Source organism: Leuresthes tenuis, unplaced genomic scaffold, assembly GCF_036924035.1.
Source record: "Leuresthes tenuis unplaced genomic scaffold, fLeuTen1.0.hap1 SCAF_24, whole genome shotgun sequence".
Lineage (NCBI taxonomy): Eukaryota > Metazoa > Chordata > Actinopteri > Atheriniformes > Atherinopsidae > Leuresthes > Leuresthes tenuis.
In genome coordinates this window covers 9,730,244-9,750,240 of record NW_027325378.1, presented here as the reverse complement: position 1 = coordinate 9,750,240, position 19,997 = coordinate 9,730,244, and the positions used below count along the sequence as shown (strand labels likewise).

At 39.5% G+C, this 19,997-nt stretch overlaps 2 protein-coding genes across 2 annotated transcripts in view; one reads left to right on the top strand and one right to left on the bottom strand.

The window, feature by feature from the left end:
- Positions 1-19,997, bottom strand: part of gimap4 (GTPase IMAP family member 4) — a 222,830-nt gene that overhangs the window by 79,229 nt on the left and 123,604 nt on the right. The gene's annotated exons all lie outside the window — the stretch shown is intronic.
- Positions 1-19,997, top strand: part of malrd1 (MAM and LDL receptor class A domain containing 1) — a 56,059-nt gene that overhangs the window by 20,068 nt on the left and 15,994 nt on the right. Inside the window, exons 15-23 of the mRNA XM_072378798.1 lie at positions 20-130; positions 1,449-1,662; positions 1,767-2,014; positions 4,126-4,411; positions 9,075-9,320; positions 10,261-10,418; positions 16,698-16,878; positions 18,459-18,587; positions 18,697-18,858. Of these exons, the coding sequence (XP_072234899.1) occupies positions 20-130; positions 1,449-1,662; positions 1,767-2,014; positions 4,126-4,411; positions 9,075-9,320; positions 10,261-10,418; positions 16,698-16,878; positions 18,459-18,587; positions 18,697-18,858 (1,735 nt within the window). The remainder of the gene's footprint in view (positions 1-19; positions 131-1,448; positions 1,663-1,766; positions 2,015-4,125; positions 4,412-9,074; positions 9,321-10,260; positions 10,419-16,697; positions 16,879-18,458; positions 18,588-18,696; positions 18,859-19,997) is intronic.

The window sequence follows — 19,997 nt, the reverse complement described above, 5'->3', positions numbered from 1 at the left end:
TTTTTTTAATTGCCTGCAGGTGCTGCTGCGGCACAGAAATGCCACTCATGTAGTCTGGTCACAGACTGGTAACCAAGGCAACAAATGGAGGCGAGGAGAAGTGTTTTTGGGGTTATTAAACAACATTCAGGTGTGTCAGTTATTATTCCACTTAGAAAGGCTTTAAATAATTTAAATTCATTTTTAAAAATGTTAACTTCTGCATCAGATTTTGTTCATCAATTGATTGCAACATCTCAAAGTGTGTTGACTCTGCTCTTTGGTTGCAATATTCTATGTGAACATTATATATTGTTGTTATCTTGTGTCTGGTCCTCTGAATTAGATGAATAGATCTAATCATTCATTGGCCGTATCATAAAACGTATGTGCTCGTGTAATTTATCAAAGGGCGTGAGCTGCTTGATCTTGCATATAAACCATCATCAATATTATCATTTATAATAATCCTCTGATGTCTGACAGTCATGAAAAATGTGTAAGAAATATTTTTCTTTTTAAATGCTTGATTATCTCTTCTGAAATTTCACATATATTTTCAAATGGAAACCATATGACTAAATTGAAAGATAAAATTCCCTCTGGATGGTGTTTATACCTGAACTGAAATGAAGTGAGAATATTGCAGTTTTAACATTTCTTACTAAATATACAATAACTTTAAAAGATATTCACTTTGTTGGCCTAACACAGGCTGTGACTTCACTTTTTGTGAAGTCATCATCTAAGCAGCTGACCTTAATATTGTGTGAATAGCTGTGCCTGTGATTTAACTTTAACTCTAACTAACAAACCAACATAACTCATGCCCAAATGTATCAACTGAGCCAGTGAAAGCAACAGTTGATAGGCAGCCAGGAGGCAGGTGAAGAAAAAAAACGATTTGAAACTCACATCTGAATGTGATGAATATCAGAGGGGATTTGAGGGGGAGTGGACATACTCAATGCTGACTGACAATTAGGTGGGTGTACCTGGATATGCCAACACCACAGAGCTTACCTGATGATTAAGACTCATTCAAAGTAATGCAGCTGGGTTGTCAGAGAGTGCTTCCCTCGGTGTTTGCCTGCTGAAGTTATCCCACATCAGGGTGAGCTCACACACATAGAAACCCTGTGACTGCCCAGATGGCCTGATAGCCATCAATACCAAAGCCTTTCCATGTCTTCACTGATGCTCATTAACCTTTGTCAAACCAGTCAGATCACACTAACCTGACTCATATTGGCGCTGATATTACATTTAGCAGCTGACTGGCCTTTTCATACCAAATCTCCAACAGCCCCATTTTGAAACAACAGATGAAAATGTTTTCTTTTCTCTTTGAGCTTTTATCAACTGACAGCCCAGATACCAAATAACATGAGTCATTCATATAATTGCCTGATAATATCAAGAGTCTGCAGACGACAAAAGTTGATCCCAGGTTCGTTGTCCTTTGTCAGGTGGTGTTCAGGGCAAAGCGAGGGATCAGCTACATGGGTGATGTAGTGATCGATGATGTCAGCTTCCTGGAATGCTCTCCTCCTCCTCCATCAGAGCAGCCCTGCACACCTGAGCAGTATACCTGCGCCAACGGCCACTGCATTCCTCAGGATAATTTATGTGACTTCACCAACCACTGCGGGGACAATTCAGATGAGGACCCCTACATCTGCAGTGAGGCCTCCTCATATGTCTCACTGATGACACCAGGAGAAAGATTCATTCCAGATACATCAGATATTCTGGATTGATTTTTTTTTGTCATCACTATCTTTCAGAGGGCTTCAGCACACGCTGCAATTTCGAGTTTGACCTCTGTTCCTGGCGGCAGTGCCAAGACGATGACTTTGACTGGCTGCTCAAAGCAGGCAGCACTCCGACTTTTGGAACCGGGCCGTCAACTGACCACACACTCAGAGACCCCTCTGGGCACTACATCTACCTGGAGAGCTCTTTCCCTCAGGCGGTCGGTGACACAGCCCATGTAACCGGACCCTTACTGAGCAGCAGGAGCTCAGAGTGTAAGGTCAGGCCAAGACCAAAGGGCAGAGGGCGGGGGTTAAGCAACCGTGAATGTAGTGCAGCCCAAAGTAAATAATTAGTTCATAGACATAGCAAACAACAAAAAACCTGATAAAATGACGTTTAGAATAAAATTGCTTACAGAATTAGGTAAGTGCTGTAATTTAATCTTTCAGGAATCACCCCTGGAAACAATCTTTTGCAAAAGGTTCTCTAGTGTTATTATTGCCTAAAATAAGAAAATATCTCCTTAAAAAGTAAAGTAATCAAATCATATGGAGTGAAATAAAACACTGGGAGACGTTAGTTTGATGGATTACACATAAAGTAAGTAGCTAACTTTACTGCTTGGCAACTTTTCATGTTTTAATGTTTGATTTTATATGTAAAATTGTCTTCCTACTTGGCTTATGCTTATGTAAAACTGAAGGTCCCACAGAAAAGAGACGGTGCCGTTTCAATATGAGTCTCCTAACCTGGTCCTTGGACAAATAAATGAGCTGCCAAAAAGCAGCTCCAAACAGCTGCCTCTATACCCAAATACAAATTTTGTAAATGCTTAAGATTTATCAGCAAGTACTTCTTGATTTATTTAATAATATATAAATATAGACTATAGGGCCTACAAATGCCAATAATAAAGAAGAAATAATAGCGGCAGGGTTAAGAATGTCTTTTAAATAGGGCTGCATGGTGGTGTGGTGATTAGCACCGTTCCCTCACAACAAGAGGGGTTCTGTGTGGAGTTTGCATGTTTTATGTGGGTTCTCTGGCTTCCTCCCATTGTCCAAAAACATACACGTTAGATCAATTGGTGAATATGAATTGGTCCTTGGAGTGAGTGTTAGAGGGCATGGCTGTCTTGTTTGTCTTTGTCCTGGCCCTGTGATGGACTGGGGACCTGTCCAGGATGGATGACCTCTTAGTATTATTTATTTCTCTCAAAATGAACATAAACACTTTTAGAGATACATTTTTTTAAGAAGTACACTCAAACTCTTTCTTGCTGAGATCAACATCCAGGAGATTGTTGGCCAATTGTAAGCTCTTTTTCACTTTTTATATATAAGGATACAACAGAAATACACTTTTCCTTACAAGGAAGCGAGTTTAACTCTTCTCTTCAAAATCCAGCTTGATTAGTCCACAAGGAAAGATGATACAAGCTAAATGTTTAAATTTTACACGGATTTGTCCTGAAGTATAACAAAATAATAATAATTAAGTGTCTTAATCTCTCTGATTTATTCCTGTCTTCATTGTGAAGCTAATAAGACCAGCTGCTGATTTTTAACTTTGTGCTCGGAGTACAAACATGAGAGTAATTTCAATCTTCTCATCTACCCAAGCGCATGTATTTGTTTCTCCAAATATCAAACTCAAACAGTTTTTCATCCTAAAAAATTGTGTTTAGAAATATGATCACCCTGGTGTTAAAAATGTGACCGAACTAAAAAGCTATAAATTGTGTATGTGCTTGTGAACTGGTCGTGTGTGTCCTCCCAGCTGTTAGCCTCCACCGGGAATGATCTCTTGATTGACTGCTCGTCTTGCTCTCTGTCGTGTCTGTCTTATCCCACTCCTGACCTGTCAATCAATCACACAGTCAGCGAAACGGCACAAATTAATCTGAGGGGAGGGCGGTGCAGGAGGAAGTGAGAAGGGGAGGACAGACTCATTTTCTCCTCAGAGGGAGGGAGTCGTCGTGCTGCTGTAGCTCATGAATTGGCCTCCATTTTGAGAAAAAAAAAACTATAAAACATCAATACCTCAGAGCTGCTTGATGGAGAAATACAAAATCTTTCCACTCCCTAATAAAGACGAGGCCTGAAAGGAAAAGTGCATCGATCTTGTGACTGACTCAGTGGATTAAAACTTATCAACTGCTTTGGTTTGCCCATATTTTCTGCTTCTCTCCATTCTGCAATGACAAATGGAAATTTAAGAGAGAGGAAAACACGTAATGGAAGAGAAAACGTTTGACTCAGAATATCAGAGTAAATGTTACATTTCGATTTAGATTGCATTTATGTAAAAATATCCTCTAATGTGTTCTTATAGAAGCAGAGAACCGTTAACGTCAGTTATTGACTGATTTTGTTGTCTTTTGTCCAGATGCGTTTTTACTTTCACATGTCCGGAGATAGCTTTGGAACTCTGAGCGTGTTCACCAAAACCAAAGGACACCTTCATCTTCTGCTGAACCTCACAGGAGATCAGGGCAACTACTGGCAGATGAGGGAGATCCCACTGCGCAGCTCCGCAGACTTCCAGGTCGTGTTTGAGGGCAAGGTGGGACGCACTGAAAAGGGAGACATCTGCCTAGATGATATCATCTTCTCTCCGGGCTGCCTTCTCGCCCCCTCAGCTACAATAAACAACACTCCTTCACCTCCGGCAGGTATATGGTTCACGTCGTTTTTGTTTTTACGTAGCTTGTTGAGGTATTTGCTGTTCCATATATCCATATATCAGTTACAAACAACCCGATGCTCAAAAAGTTGACTGCCCTCTTACCGGGGTCTTCTCTCTTTACTTATTGGAAAGAACATAAATTGTTGATTATTGATTTTCTTAATGCATCTTCCATTTTTAGCATGCCAGGTTTGGCAATTAATGGCAGTGATCCTGTGTGGGTCGGTACGTATATCATTCAGATGGAAATTTCCCCAAATAATAATGTATGGTTTATTATTGCATTCAGTATATATATTCATTATGCCTAGAGAATATATCCTAATTATTGTGGTGATCCCCTGACTTTCCTTCTAAGCTAAGAGCAATACACCTTATTTGATCTGCGCATTTGTGTGTCCGTCAGAATGAAGTGTGACTACTCTGATGATCCTCTAACTTTTCATCAATCAGCATTATTGGCGAAAACATCGACTTGCTCCTTAAACAGCATTCTGCCTCAGCTTTTCTTTGCGTTGAGCAAATGTTAGGAAGGTTAAATGCGGAGCAAAAATGATGGCCACGAACTTATTTAAAGCAGAATATAATGATTCACAGATCCCATCATATTCATGTAGAACATGAAAATGAAAAATGAGGACATGAAAAATGTGAGATTTTTTATTGTATGTAATTGTCTCCAAGATGCCTGCTTGCTCCTCTCTTCATTCATGTTGGAGACGTGAATTCTGCCAAGTTTTCTCTCCTGAATGGAACGGACACTGTGGGCTACTTCTACAGCAACATTTTGTTAGCACAGGTGCTCTAATGGTGGCTGCATGTCCTCGTTTTGCATGCTGGTTCATGCTCTTCAGTTATTGGGACACTTTATGAAGCTGAAGCACTATTAATCCCACCTGTGCTTTCCCATCTGTGACAAATAAACAGTCTGCTGTGAAGAAAGTGTATTGTTTATATGGTCCCATAAAATCCAGAGAGACACTGGGTGTGTGCAGTGTTAATAGATAACGGTGGTGACCTTTGACAGCTTCAGTATAATATAAACTCAACTGATAACACAGTCGTAGGTCCAATATGCTGTTCATAATTACAGTAAAAAGCTTCCTGAGGCCGTCATGAAATGAAATGACAGTGTACAAAAGACTAGTTGTACAGGTACAGTTCAACAAGAACATTTAGTTTTTTTTATTGCTGCTTCTGTGAAATGCAGCCATTTCATAAAGGATGCTTTATACTTTACAGTGTAAAGTATTGTCTGGACTTTTCTAACACTCATTTATTGGCTGCACAGCCGTTTCCCTTTCGGGCTGTTTTCTTATTTGACAATTTTGAATCACGTAGCTGCTAAGCCTCAAGTGCCAAATTGAATTATTTTCCAGATTTATGAAAGATATTACTACTGACTGGCAGCTCATGAAGTGAGTGCTCTATTTAAAAACAAAATTGATGTATTCTATGCTGGCATGTCATCTGTAGTGTAAAATCTGTGTAAAAATGGAGTAACACAGCAGAGTGTTGCACATTTAGATTTAAAAACTTTTGTAAATGTTTTTTTTTACATGAGATTAAAGTAGCAATCACAGGAAAGATTCAATACTGAATTATATTCAGTTTTTTTAATGTTCAAACCTGCTTTCACATCAACAGTTAGTGACAGGACTTATGTGCAGGACTTTTTAAAGTTTCTTTATTTCGACATTAAACAATATGAAAATTGTCTGTTAACTGTTGCAGGGAAGCGCTGTGAAATGTTTGTTTAATTTGGTGTAAAAGCATTGATTAAGCTTCATAATTATCATTTTGTAGGGGGTTGTTTTGCTAACTTCTGTTGTTTTTTTTAGGGAACTGATTTTTTTGCCATTGTCACTTTGCTTCTTAAATGCGCTGCTCTTCTGTTGTGTTGAATACAGTCGAAAAAAAGAGTTTTCATCAGCTGCAGTGTGATGTGTAGCATTTTTGTTACTGCTCTGTCTCCTACCTCTCCCACCGTTACACCATCTGTTTATATTTTTCTATATTCCAGTGATGCTTGCACTGATTAGTTATTCTCCTGCAGAGAATGAACATTAATCAGTCACCAGTGTACAGTACAAGTAGTGTGGAGTAAAGCATGCTAATGAAGATTAGTTGTTCATGCAGTTGATTACAAGAAGTGCCTGACCAACAGTTTATCACCTTACTCTTTGCTCAGATCTTGTTATTTCTCTGTAGAAGATGGTTACTTCTGCTGACACAAGTTGTCCACAATCAAACATTCTGCTTACAAAGCCGCAGTAAAAAAGCAGTACAAATAATGCAAAACAACTCAAAGCAATAAGAAAGCTAGAAAATATAGTTTCTCCTGAGACGTGAGTGAGTATATCCACACTAGTACTTGGCTTAAAAATACTAAGTAGAGCAAATATATGGGCAGAGTCTAAAAAGAGCAGAAAAATAACCTTTCTTTTCATCCTTCATAACATGACACAGCCATTTTCTGAGTAAGTAAATGAGAGGTGAATAAAGCTTGGTTGATCAGAGGGGAAGTGACTCTAGAGAATGGAGGGATATGAAGCATTAATTTTGAGTTAGATTAACGAGTCCTTATAGTAAGTGAGCTCCATCCTGCCATTAACAACAAGGGGGAGAGGAGCTGTGGATGAAACCTGTCCTCTCTGCGTATTTGCAGCTCCAGGCTGCGTAGGGCGAACAATAATGCTAATGAGACCAGAGACAGCAGGAACTGTAATTATATACAGCCGCCCCTCAGGGGCTTTCTCTTCCACAGCTTCAGTCTACATACCATCACATGATATGGCAGAAAGGCCAACTGCAGCATGTGGATGTTTCATGTCACCAAGCATCTATAACGCTCTATAATTCATGTTGATCTTCTGTTGGGCACTTTTCATTATTTTTCATGTGGAATATGTTCTTTTGTATAAAATCACAAACAAGTCACTTAGCTCTATGAACCAGTGTTGTGTCTACACATCACAGGCATGTACTGTATGTGTGCATATTTGTGTATTGCACTGAGGGGAAAAAAAGAAAAAAACTCATCGTTCTCTTGCGTTATCTTCAACTTTTTAAAGCAGCTTCAGCTGCATCTATGTCTAAAGTCTGAAAAAGCTGTGTTGATCAGGAATTAAAGTCTTGGCGGCATAGTCAGAATTCATCTTTGATAATGAAGTCATAAATTAACTATAAGAAATGTAATCATTGTGTAACGGATTAGATGGGGAAGGATAATGATGCATTGGATTACACTCTTAAACGACACGACTTGGTTACCTTATTTGGACTTCTAAATGTGACTTATCATTAAATGTTGATCTGCAACATCCATGCACCAGGGGGCAGTATGAAACTCACTGTGCCTCACCCTCATACTGTACGTGTGGAGCCCTGAAATGACCCATTCTGAAAAACATGAACTTGAATTAGGATAAGGATAAAAGGATTTAGTCTGCATTCAGAGAGATACGGGTGTAAGTTGATTGTGGCTTTTATGGGAAAAGTGGGAAGATGCAAACTTGAAAAATGTGCTTTTCTTAAAGATTAACCCACCCACAGCTTCAGTATGCAATGAAGTAGCCTGGCTGCACAGTCAGGAGATGTGGCTTCCTGGCCTACTATGTTCCTTTGTTGGGGCACATTGCTTCTGGTCCTCTGCATCTGAAGAGGAACAAAGGATTAGGAAGGACTTATACCCCTTTCTCTGCTTTAATTACAGGGACCACCCCTCTTCATCACGCCTCATGTCCCTTTCTAACACTCCCCAAAGCTAGACTCTGACCCCACTGGAATGCTTGGCTCCAAAAGAAGCAGATTCCACCCCCTCAAGCATTGCCACCAATGATACAGTGATTTGGGCTCACAGCCCCATGCTCCTTTGTCTTCCATAAGCCTCTTAAAGAGACCCCGATGCTGCATACAAATGGTCCTTCAACTATTGAGGCTGACTTGTTATGCTCTGAAGTTAATGCTCAACTTTTGTTGTGCTGTTTAATCTGGCAAAACACACAGTAGTTGTTTTACAGAAGGAAAATTGTCTTTTTAGCACACGCAGTTCCGAATTGGAAAGTCGATATCTTAAAGGAACACACGCCAACAATTGGTCACAAAAAAAATGGATAAAGGAGAAACGGCCACGGAAAGTCACAGATTATCGAGTTGTCTCTCTTTTAGAAAAATACAAGCTGCCTCTTTGCAGCTTTATGTGTTAAGCTACTTCCTGGATGGGTGCATAATCTTAAAATACTTTTGTTTATGAGCAGCTTAAACATAGAAGATGTGACATGTCATTTGCTTATCCTAAGAGCTGTTACGAGGTAGATTAGAGCACCATGTGGAGCCAGAACAGCTGTTTCTCCTATTTTTCCATCTTTTCAATTGATTAGAATAATCACTGTATCATGATTGTGAATTCATATTTAGCATAGTAGTAGTATGGGATAGTATCATAGTATCATTTTCCTCCTGAATTTCAAAATGAACTGCATCATCTGTGCAGTGTTTGACCCTGAGGTCCCTCTCTCTTAAGTAAAATTCTGTTAACATGACTCAGCTACTTACCAGCAGACCGGGGTCAATGTCAGCCTGCATTATCCTTGACAGCGTTACTCTGAGTAGTATATTTGTGAAGTCATATTGTGTCTCTTCTCCAGGGTCCTGTCCTCCGGGCTCCAGTTTTTGTGAAAATGGCAGGTGTTTCACTCCAGAGCAGAGTTGTGACTTCACAGACGATTGCGGAGATGGCACAGATGAAAAGGATTGTGGGACTTCCTGCTCCTTTGAGAATGGTCGATGTGGCTGGAAAAGTTCTCTGGCTGATATTTTTGACTGGGCGCTGGGTAGTGGCTCCGTTCAAAGCATACGGCCTCCACATGATCACACGCTGATGGACGAAAATGGTATGTGCTTGTTAATTATCCTGCTACTTTTGACAATAGATCATTTTTTCAAAACCTGTCTTAAAATGAAGGGAACTGAGTGTAGCAGCCTCTACATTGTACTATCGGTGTATAATTTACGAAGTGCAGCTTCGCGTCTGACTGATTTCACAGATGGAATGAAAGTTTCTCACCATTTGGAGCCAAATTGCAGTGGTAGCTCTCCATAATGTTTAATTCAGGGCCCAGACAAAATCAATGAGCTCTTACACAGTATCTGAATGTACAGCAACAGAGATTTTGGGTGATTGATGCAGAGCTGAAATTCCATTATACAAGGTGCACGGTTAAGAGCCATACACATGAATAAATAAACACAAATGTAAATTTTCTTGCAAAGAGCTTTTAAAGAGGTGCTCCATCTAAAGACCTTGAAGGTAACCCAAAATATTTCAGTCCTGGTTGATGTTGCGACACATCTGGTTACTATAAGTCAATGAATACAGCAAATCCTCGTTTTTCAGCCACTTTGTCAAGGAAAGCAACAGAAGGTCAAGTTTTGTATCTCAGAAAACAGTCAATAATGATTAAAGCTATGACCTGAGAGATGTATTGTATTCTTCTCCCAATATTTCTTTGCAGAAAATAACTGATATTCATAAAACGTTTAAATTGCCTGAGACAGCTTGCCGATAAAATTCCTCCTGTGTTTAGCCAATTGAATACTTGCAATGTGAAGGAGGGAATGTAAGAAATGTTCATGATTTATAACTTGAGGCCAATCTGACAAAGCTGTGAAAGAGTCAGTGGCAAACACTGATGCTGAAAACAATTAGGTTAAGTTACCATTTCTAACAATAGCAACTTGGTGGATCCTGCTATTGACAATTAAAACTATTATAAACAGAGACAATTACTTAATGTAATTCTTTATCATTTCTCCTTTTTTCTTCACCTTTAGGTCATTTCATCTATCTGGAAGCAACACCAGTGGGACTGAAAGGTGACAAAGCTCATATTAGGAGCTCCATTTGGAGAGAGTCTAGCGCCAACTGCAAGCTCTCCTTCTGGTACTACATTTCCCATAAGGCCTTAGGAATCATCCGGCTGCTGATCAAGGTAAACCTGTTTTGATTCAGATGTTGGATTATTATGCACACAATCACTGTAAGAAGATTCCAGTCCATGATAGTCTATGGTTACTATGGTTACGCTCTGTCAGAAATAAAGGCTGACTATATTTTAATTATGTTTAAGTTAATTTGTAAAAAGAGAGCTGTCACGTGGCTGTCAGTCTTGCAACCAATGTTTTTCATCTGCGGTGAGTCTGTAGAAGGTGGAGGACAGTGATGGGGGTCATGGTCACCCCTCCACCAAGAGCAGCCCCACCCCACCATCTGGGCACAGTACACTCCTGCCATTTCTCGAGGCTTCCAGTTAGGCTTCTAGTTTATGTAAATATGGCTATGGGGTTATAACTACAACTCTTTGCCAATAAATTCAGCTGCATTTTACTGCTTAGTAGTCACTGAACCACAGCGTAAAAGTGTCTGATTTTTGTCTTTACATGAGATCTATTGAGAAAAGCAAAAATATTGTTTCAAAACAAGATGATTGTGACCTATCCTCGCTGTGTTTCCTGTGAGTGATTATATTAATGCTGTTTTTAATTAATTTATAGGACAACACTTTACATTATTGATTTTACCTTATAGCCTGACGCAGATAGGATTTTAGAAATTCAAATTATGAGATTTACCTGGTTTTTCAGTCAGGCTTTGTGGCTCTGAGATTGATTATGTGACTCTGAGAGGCAGGAGATGATGAATGAACAGGGACTGTTTTACATGTTCTCCTTGCTCATATATGGTTGGAAAATGTAAAATTTGACCTTCTTAAGAAGGTCGGCTCTAGACGTTAAAATGAGGCAGCGAGTCATTTACACACAGAGACAGAAAGGGTGGTGGTTTCACAGGTCATCATGTCGGATTTTAGAGTGCAGTGTGTGCTGTCATTGTGTGTTTGTGGGAGTCACAAAGAGAAAATCAATATCTGGGTTTGATTTTATGTTCTTAGCGCCGGTGTAGACAAAAATAATATTAGGTGCATGTATGACCTCTTGGGTTGAAGACACAAGCACTTAAAGATTATTACATTGTGCTATCGTCTACACCATTTTATCATTTTTATTGCCTTGATGTTGCCTCGAGTCTCTGCACCTGCATGAATACGAACATACACACATATTTGCAAAGGCAGGACTGGAAATACGTGCTCGCACACACTCCCAGCGGCATAGCACTAATATAGTGTGAGCCATCCTTAAAGGTTGATTGAAGTACAAAAGGAATTATGATAATGACGCGACAGACAGAGCGGAGGAAGGGGATTATATTTACCTGCCAAGTGGTTCCACTGTGTAGCTGACAAAGGGCTCAATGGAGTCGTTTATTTATATCATTTGGCCTGTGAACTGCTCCCAACATTATTTATCATATATGATTAAGTGTCAGTCCTCGGCATCACTAGAAAAGTGAGGTGCAACTTAAAGTAAACTAAGTGCCACATATCTTCCAAATTACAATTTACGAAGACATCGAATGCAAGGTGTGTGCACGCATGTCCTGCATCATGTGCAAAATGTAAATAAAGAATGTAATGACTTTTGAATCGTTAAATCCTAATAGAGCTAACACAACACATAAAATGTGAAATTTACTCGTGTTTAAAGAGTCAGGAGCAGCAAAAGTCTGAATAAAGCAGAAATAAATGTATATTCTGAGTTCATAACTTCACAAACAATGCGATGTTAACCACTGAGTGAAACACGAATTATTAAAACAATCATCAAATTAGAATAAACAGTTTAGATGTGGAATTCCAACAGAAATTTTGAATATTTCACCTTCCAGATGTGGACGAAGTTACCAACATTGGTTAAATGACCCTTACAACCTCATGGTATGTCCTTGCTGCCGAGGATTCAGCAGACATACATCAGCCCGGCAGCAGCATGATAGACAGCCGGGGGTTTCAGTGGTATATCTGTGTGTCTGTTAATCCCAGCTGTCTCTTGTAAAGTTTTTGGAAGTACCAGGTGAATAATGCAACAGGTGTTTGCTGGTGATTCTGAGCTCTATCACTACAGCCCTGCTTGCAATATTTCAACAGAGCGTCCACTGACTGTAATTACTCCTGAAACCTCTGAGGTTCTCTCAGCTAGTGTACAGCTGCCACTCCTGACGTGTTGCAGGTCTGTGGTGGGGCCACATTTAGGCTTCACTCTTAATAAATGGCCTTTTCACGTGTGCCTTTCAAGCTGGGTATGATGCACCTTCATTCATCAGAGTGAAAGTACCGAGGAGGTATCGGGGTCGAAGTTTATCCGCCACTGACACACCTCTGAGCCAGCAAGGGAGGTATTAACAGAGGTGAAACTAACTATGTGTGTAAGGGCAAGCCGACATCGTGTAACGTACCTATGATGCTGTTAACCACTGGTGCTGATTCTGTGATGATGGCTTGATGCGTCTAAGCACACATAGATACAGGGCTGAACCGCCTCTGTTTGGTAAGTATGAACTGTCAACAGCAGCGGGCTAATGGGAATGTCTTTTGTTAGTTGATAAGCCGCAAACGATATACAAAAAGAGTTTTTCTTGATTTTATAGTTCCTCTGCAGTTTAGTAGACACCCCAAATTCAGCAGATTCTGGCATTCTTTGGGGAAGAATAATTTCCATGATGAAGGCAGAGAAGTTAGCCAACTGTTGCTTTTCCAAGACTAATACATCTTGTAGGCCTGTTTGTGACATTCAACTGTTATGGGTTGAGTCAGCTTTTGCTCAGCTTATCTGCTCAGTCCCACTATGTTATGTGATTTCAGACCTGCTAAAAATCCTGAGCAAAAAACTGATGAAGAACAATTTAATAGTCCAACTTAACAATTCAGTAAAACGCTGTCGACATCCTTTCAAGACGTTTTAAGCAACTACTGTCTAACATCTATAACACCAAGGTAATTAGGATAATTTTTAAAAACAGGAATCTAGTTGTGAATAACATTTGAAAAAGAAACTTAGCTAATGGCACCTTAATTCTATGTCTTGGGATATCAAATTTATGAATAAGTATATATGTAAAACCTTTTTAAATGTGGGTTAGCTGGGTATGTGAAAGGTTTTCTGACAATAACTCTGCCTGAAAAATAAGTAGAAAAGCCCATCAAAATCTCTTCTAACTTTCCTGAGCCAGATTATCTGTCTCGTCTTTTTGGAATAGTGATTCTGAGTTCTATTAAAGCTTACCAATGTATTCTTTCCCTTTCTTTTTCAGACATCGTGTATTTTACATGATAGTTTGCCAAATCAAACAGTTTGTTTGCGTTATTGACAGATGGATTTTGAATAAGCGAATTTTCATTATGCTTGAGCGAAATGACTACATATCCTGCTGTTTGCTCATTTAAGTAGTTATCCATGGTGTGGTGGGTTCAAATGTGGCCTGGCATTGTAGTAAGCCAAACATCTGCCAGTCGACCAAACAAAGGATCCTCTACCCAGCCTAAATGTGGCATGACTACACAAATCATTTGAGCATGTTCTTGATTTGAAGCAGAGTTCCATCACAAAAACAATAATTTTCTCTCTGTGTTGTGACATTTTCAACTGGGCAGATGAAAAAAGATGATGCACTTAGAATTGAAGGTGTGTTGAAGGAAGGACAGCTTCCAGCTGCTCTATAAAATGCAGTGAATACTAAATGGATTTCGGCTCAATGGAGCTTTCAGTATGGGGTTTCGACATTTGTATTTGGGGATTTCAAAGTTCAACAAAGAAAGCATATTTTAGTGATTACAGCTTTGTTTCTTTGTTCTTTTCCCCCCTCTGGCCGTTCAAAGGGGGGTCAAATTAAATTATGCAATATATATGCACTCCTCACTTCAGCAAACTGAATTTGTGGTTGCACTGCCCTGACTGCAAGCTCAGGAAATAAAGCTTCTCATTGATCAAATAAGTGCCTGAACTGATATTCTAAACACACATCAAGCGTGAGCTACGTGTGCCTGTATCATCCACAGGTCTGTCACTCTAAGACTGCTCTTATAGATTGAGCCTTTACTCCACGACATAAATCTGGGTAAGTTCTGCTGTAACGCTGCCTATTAATCTGTGCTTTACTCTCACGGTAACAAGATTATTTCTAGCCAGGGCTCCACAAGCAGAGGAGACAGCATGTGCATGCCTCACCCAAGGGTGCATTTTAATAGGCTTTCAAAGTGCAGAGTAGAACGTGACATTGCTCGTCCTCTGGTTTTCAGTACAGTAGTCCAGGACTCTTCTCACTGCAGTCAATTCTCTGCTTACATTTTGAAACTTCAAGTACAGCAAGTGTGTGTTTATGTGATGTGTGCTCATCCTTGTTGTAAAATCCATATATTACAGCGTTAAACACACTGGTTTAACCAGCAACGATTCTCTATACTGAATCGAAGCTTCAAGCCACAAACGGAATGGAAAGTGTCTAAAATACTGTCTTAGAATGAATCAGTAAAAACATGAATACTACCTTTGAATGGCTTGTAAATAAAAGGTTTGTGTTGAACTGTGCTCTTTACCTCCTCTTGGTCCCATCCATGTCCCTTAGTGAAGGAGAGTTAAAAACACCCAGTTCAGTGACAGGGGGCAACTCTGAGCATTGAGTCCCACCTGATTTTCACCAGGGATGGATTAAAAGAAATCCAGTTTGTACAAGGTGCCAAATATGCTGCGTGAATCATTACACCCAGACTGAAATGAAGACATAATGATGACAAACTCTCTGTGTTTTTTTTTTGCTTTCTTGGGGTTGGTGTTTATTTTTCTTAGCCCTGACATAGCATCTATTTGTATTCATTTTGGGTTTTGTTGCATCCCTTTCCTCAGTCTGTGTCTCCTTATGGACATTTTGCAACTCCTACACAGTCTACGTCTATCTTTGGTCATTTTGAAGCTGCATGATTGCTATTGACGTTTTGTGGCTCTTCTGAATCTAGTAGTGGTCCTTCTGTGTCTCTCTTTTGTGTCTTTCTGTGTGTCACGGTGATGCTTTTATCTGTATTTACATTGGGTTTGTGTTTACTGTGCATCTCTATGTTATTGGCTCTGTCGCTTTCTGGTATTTTAGATACTTGTTGTTGCTGTTTGCTTCTGTTTTTGTTCTATTTTGTTGATGGATGTAGTTTTGAGTAATTTTGCCTTTTTAAGGTGTTTTACCCCCTTTGTTGCGTCTCATATATTACCAAACGGCTTCAGACCAGGCCCTCCTGACACATTGTGCCCTTGGGACTCTGCCTGGCCTGCCCATTCAGTCATTCACACACAGCTAACTTTAGAAAAGACACAGACAGGGGGAATAAATGAAATACTCTTGTGATCGGTTCCCATCTGCTCATATAAGCCAGAAGACATCTTGTGAGGTCAGCCTTGGGTGGATGAGTTGAGATAGACAAGAGCAGAAATAAATTAATCCATAAAATATCTCGTCAGTAAGTAAAAAAAACTGAATTCATACTGATTGATTAGACAAAAAGGAGGCATTTAAAGATTTTATCTTCAGTAGAGTGTGTAATAAATAAAATAAAACAATACAATTAAATAAAAATAAATTAAATAAAACAGTAAAATAATCTGCAGAATAATGGATAGATATAATATATAGTTTCAGGTCTGGATATTATAAATTAAATATCCAAATTTACATACAAAATAAATACCCCAGAAAGAGTTGCTTTTTCATGCACAAATTTCACCAGAGATTTATCTGACACGCATTTCGGTTTTATACAGACAAAAGGCAAAACAGATTAGCTATTTTTAATGATGTGAAATGTCTTTATAAATGTCTCACTCGTGCCTTTAACAAGACATTAAAAACCACAGGTGAAGCGCTGGCTTGTAGTGAAATATTTCATAGCTCCTTTCAAAGTCACATTTCCTATTTCAAAGTTGTATTAGTCATGATTTAGTGCCTGGGCTGCACCATGGGAAAAGGCAGAGTGTACTTTCAGAAGAATACACTTTGGTTGGTCTTTTAATATGTTCCACATGTGGCATGAGAGAAAACCAATACCATAACTTGAAGGGGGCAGGGTTTCAGTCTGAAAAGCAGATCTCAAGGCAGGGGAGCTACCACGTTATACTATTTAGACTTTAATGACACATCTTCAATGCAAAACACTGTTTCCCCTCAGCAGTCTGTCGAAAATTGGTTTAAAGTTTTGTCCCTCACAGGTATTCTTTTGTTCACAAGTGTCTCGGAGATTAAAGAATATATTTCTGACCATAATCTCTGCTGTAGTTTTAAATCGTATCGTGATCATGAACTCTCATGATCATCTTTTCCCATCTTTTCTTCTCAGACGGAGAACGACTTAGTGGAAGTGTGGAATAAAACAGGCCATCAGGGGAACAAGTGGAACCGAGCAGAGGTCCCTCTGAGGAAGCTCAGGAACTTTGAGGTGATATTTGAAGGGATACGCTCAAAGGATGTGAGCGGAGGAGCTGCACTGGATGATCTGGAGTTCATTGACTGTGCTCCAAGTAAGTAACATGTACCGACAGCAAACGCAGTTTAACTAATTTACTTTAGAACAACCTTTAGTCTCAATTAAAATCGGTCAGATGTGTTCAGATGCTGATGCTCTTTGCAGGAGTTAATGATCTTTATTCTGACTGCATCCAAATCGATCACAGCGTTAACTCTGTGAACAGAGTAAGTCCTTAAAATCAGACGAACAAAATTCACAACTTTCTATAGGACGTTTCATGATTTTGTTCACATGGAGGTGAACAAAATGGGTAGGAAAAGTCTTGAGAATGTTCTCCCTCTAAAAGGGAGCAGTGAGGGGAGTTTTATAAAGGCAGAAATCTCACCACCTGGCAAAGTAATCAGAGTCACTGGTATTCAGCAAACCTCTCCATTAAATTATAGATGCTTTGTGCACAGGGAGAGTACGAATCTTCCTTCTTTTTTTTTCAAATTAGTTTAAATTTGACTTAGATTTGAAAAGTTTGAGGGAAAAATATGGACTAATTTACTATCCTTACTGACACATACCTAACTTTGGCTTAGAAGTCTTTAACATGTTCTTAACATGTTTTCTTAGTCTTTACTTCAGCAACTGAAGTGGCCCATAAAATACAAACTTAAACACAAGGGTCTGTCTGTATTACCTAATGTGGATTAGATTACATTAAACTTCTCTCCTGCTTTTCTCCATCCTTCTTTTTATCTAAGCTTACCTCCAATAATCTTCAGAAGCGAAGATGATAACGCTGTGAAATGATTTTCTGATCCTTTTAGCTGATAGTTTGGGGTATGAAATGGATTGTTAGTGGAAATCTCAGAGAGTGGAAAGCTTTACATCTGGAAGGAAGAGAGTTTCTGTGCAATGACAGTCACTGACAGACGCTGTTTGATGTTTATGTCCAAGACAAATGCTTCACATTAAATAGGACGTGGCACAAGGCTACACAGCATGTGGGATGTTTCCTCTGCTTCGTGAAGGCTGTCTCCATCTCAAGCATGCAAATATAAACACACTTGTATAGAGAGACATAAATACTGGCCTCCAGTCGAGTGGAGACCTACATCAAAACAAACTGAGAAGCATATGAGCAAAGACTGATAAGCAGCCAAACTGTCCATTAAACACTAAATGACACAGACACACAACAAAATGGATTTTCAGTTTATTCTGTGATAGTTTTAACCCCTCTGACCGCCTTGAATGAAGTTTAACTCTTTCTTTTCTCAACTGCCAACACAATTCTCTGCTTTTTAAGTTTAGCAGTGCACACATGTCCACACAGATGAGTACAGAGTGGTTTTATATGTGCAGTCTCTGATCCACCTGATCACCTTTTCTTCCTCGCTGTTCTGTCTAAAGCAAGGCAGAGCCAGAAGGAGGCTTTGGCTTCCCTGACAAACCTTTGTTGGCTTTTGTTTGCCATCCTCTCTCGTTTGCGATGCAGAACACAGGGAGGCTGTGTTTCAATTGGACAGTTGATCTTCGTTGCATTTTATCTGAAAACTAGGTCTGATTTATTTGGATTTCAAAGGCGAATGAGGTTCCTGCCAACGAGGGTAGTGCTCTTATTAGTGTCCATGTTTGCTTTAGGTGCTGTGGAGTCGGGCAGTTGTCCTGCAGTCACAGACTTTGTGTGTCATAGCGGCCACTGCATTGAATCCCACCTGGTGTGCGACAACAAGGCCGATTGTGCTGATGAATCAGATGAAATGGACTGCGGTGAGTTGAAATGGAAAACGTTTTTCTTTGGCAGTGAGATAGAATCTATCAGGAAAAGATAATGTTCACTCCTCTTTTCACCCTTTCCTTCTATATTTCTGTCTTGTAGACTCCATACGTGACTCACCTGGTGCTTGTGATTTCAACATGGAAGACGACAAGTGGGAAGAGAGCTGCCAGCTTTCTCAAGACACTGATGATGACTTTGATTGGAGGATCAGTCACAAGACTGAGACACCAGGAGCTGGACCTCACACTGACCACAGCCCAGGTCTGCTCATGCTTTGCTGTTGTCCCTGTCTTACAGAAAACACACAGAGAATACACTGAAAATACACAGAACTAAACAGCAAAATCAAGTAAAAAGCATCAGGACGGGACCAGCTGTCAGTAATCCTGAAAGCCATAACAAACTTGGTTAGGTTGAGGTTAAAAAACTTTGTCTCGAAGATTGGAGTTTAAGGAGCTGCTTTTGGGTTGAGTTACGGCCAGAGCACACCAGCGCCAAGTGTGAAAGAAAATAAATAATTACACACTAATTTCACACGGACGTGATGTGTTAATACTTGATGGTTGGCATGCCTAATTCTTGGAATTGTAGCAACAATCAGTCACAAAGTCAGATATACAATTTGTTAGCCAATTCGAATGTTATGGGCTGAAAGAAAAGAGCTAAACAAAGAGTTTGATTCAAAGCTGCTATGGAGGTGAACAGTATGATTTATGATTTGTTTTTAGAAATAAAAAAACATGTTCTCATATTCTAGTAGACATAATCATAATCGTCAGACTATGTCTGTTGATTATGTGCAAAACGATGATCCTTGCATTGGGCTTGTTTTCATTGATCAAGCTGCTTGTTTCTGTCAGATGTAGCAACACAGACTCTGCTGGTTTTCAGAACAGGAAGGCTGTGGTGGAAAAAAAAGAACAGAAAAAGTAAAGGCACAAGTTTGGAGCAAGTGAGAAACCCAAGTGATCTTTGCTCTGCATTTGGAGGGATCTGGATATAATTAAGGCTTTGGGCACCTACGTTGCAATGTAATGTGAGCATGAGACTAAAACTATGTTCTGCAATTTGTAAACCAGAATATAACTGGGATATCCTGTCTGCAACTCACGTAATCATCATAATAGCAGTATACTGATTAAGGTCAGTCGTCAGAATATTGCTTTGCATGTTAACACAACCTGTGTTCCATTGATCTGATTGGCTGAAGTTTGTTCATGATATATGCGTTTTATTTACTCACCTGCTGTGTTTTGGTTTAAAGTACGTAACCATTTTTTAAATGGTTTCTACAGATATGTTTAGTGTAACAAACCATGTGGCACATCAAGTTCTCCTTCTTGGTCTCAAGTTGCCTTGATAAAACCATCTGGTTTCCTCCATTAGTTCTGAGACTTGAA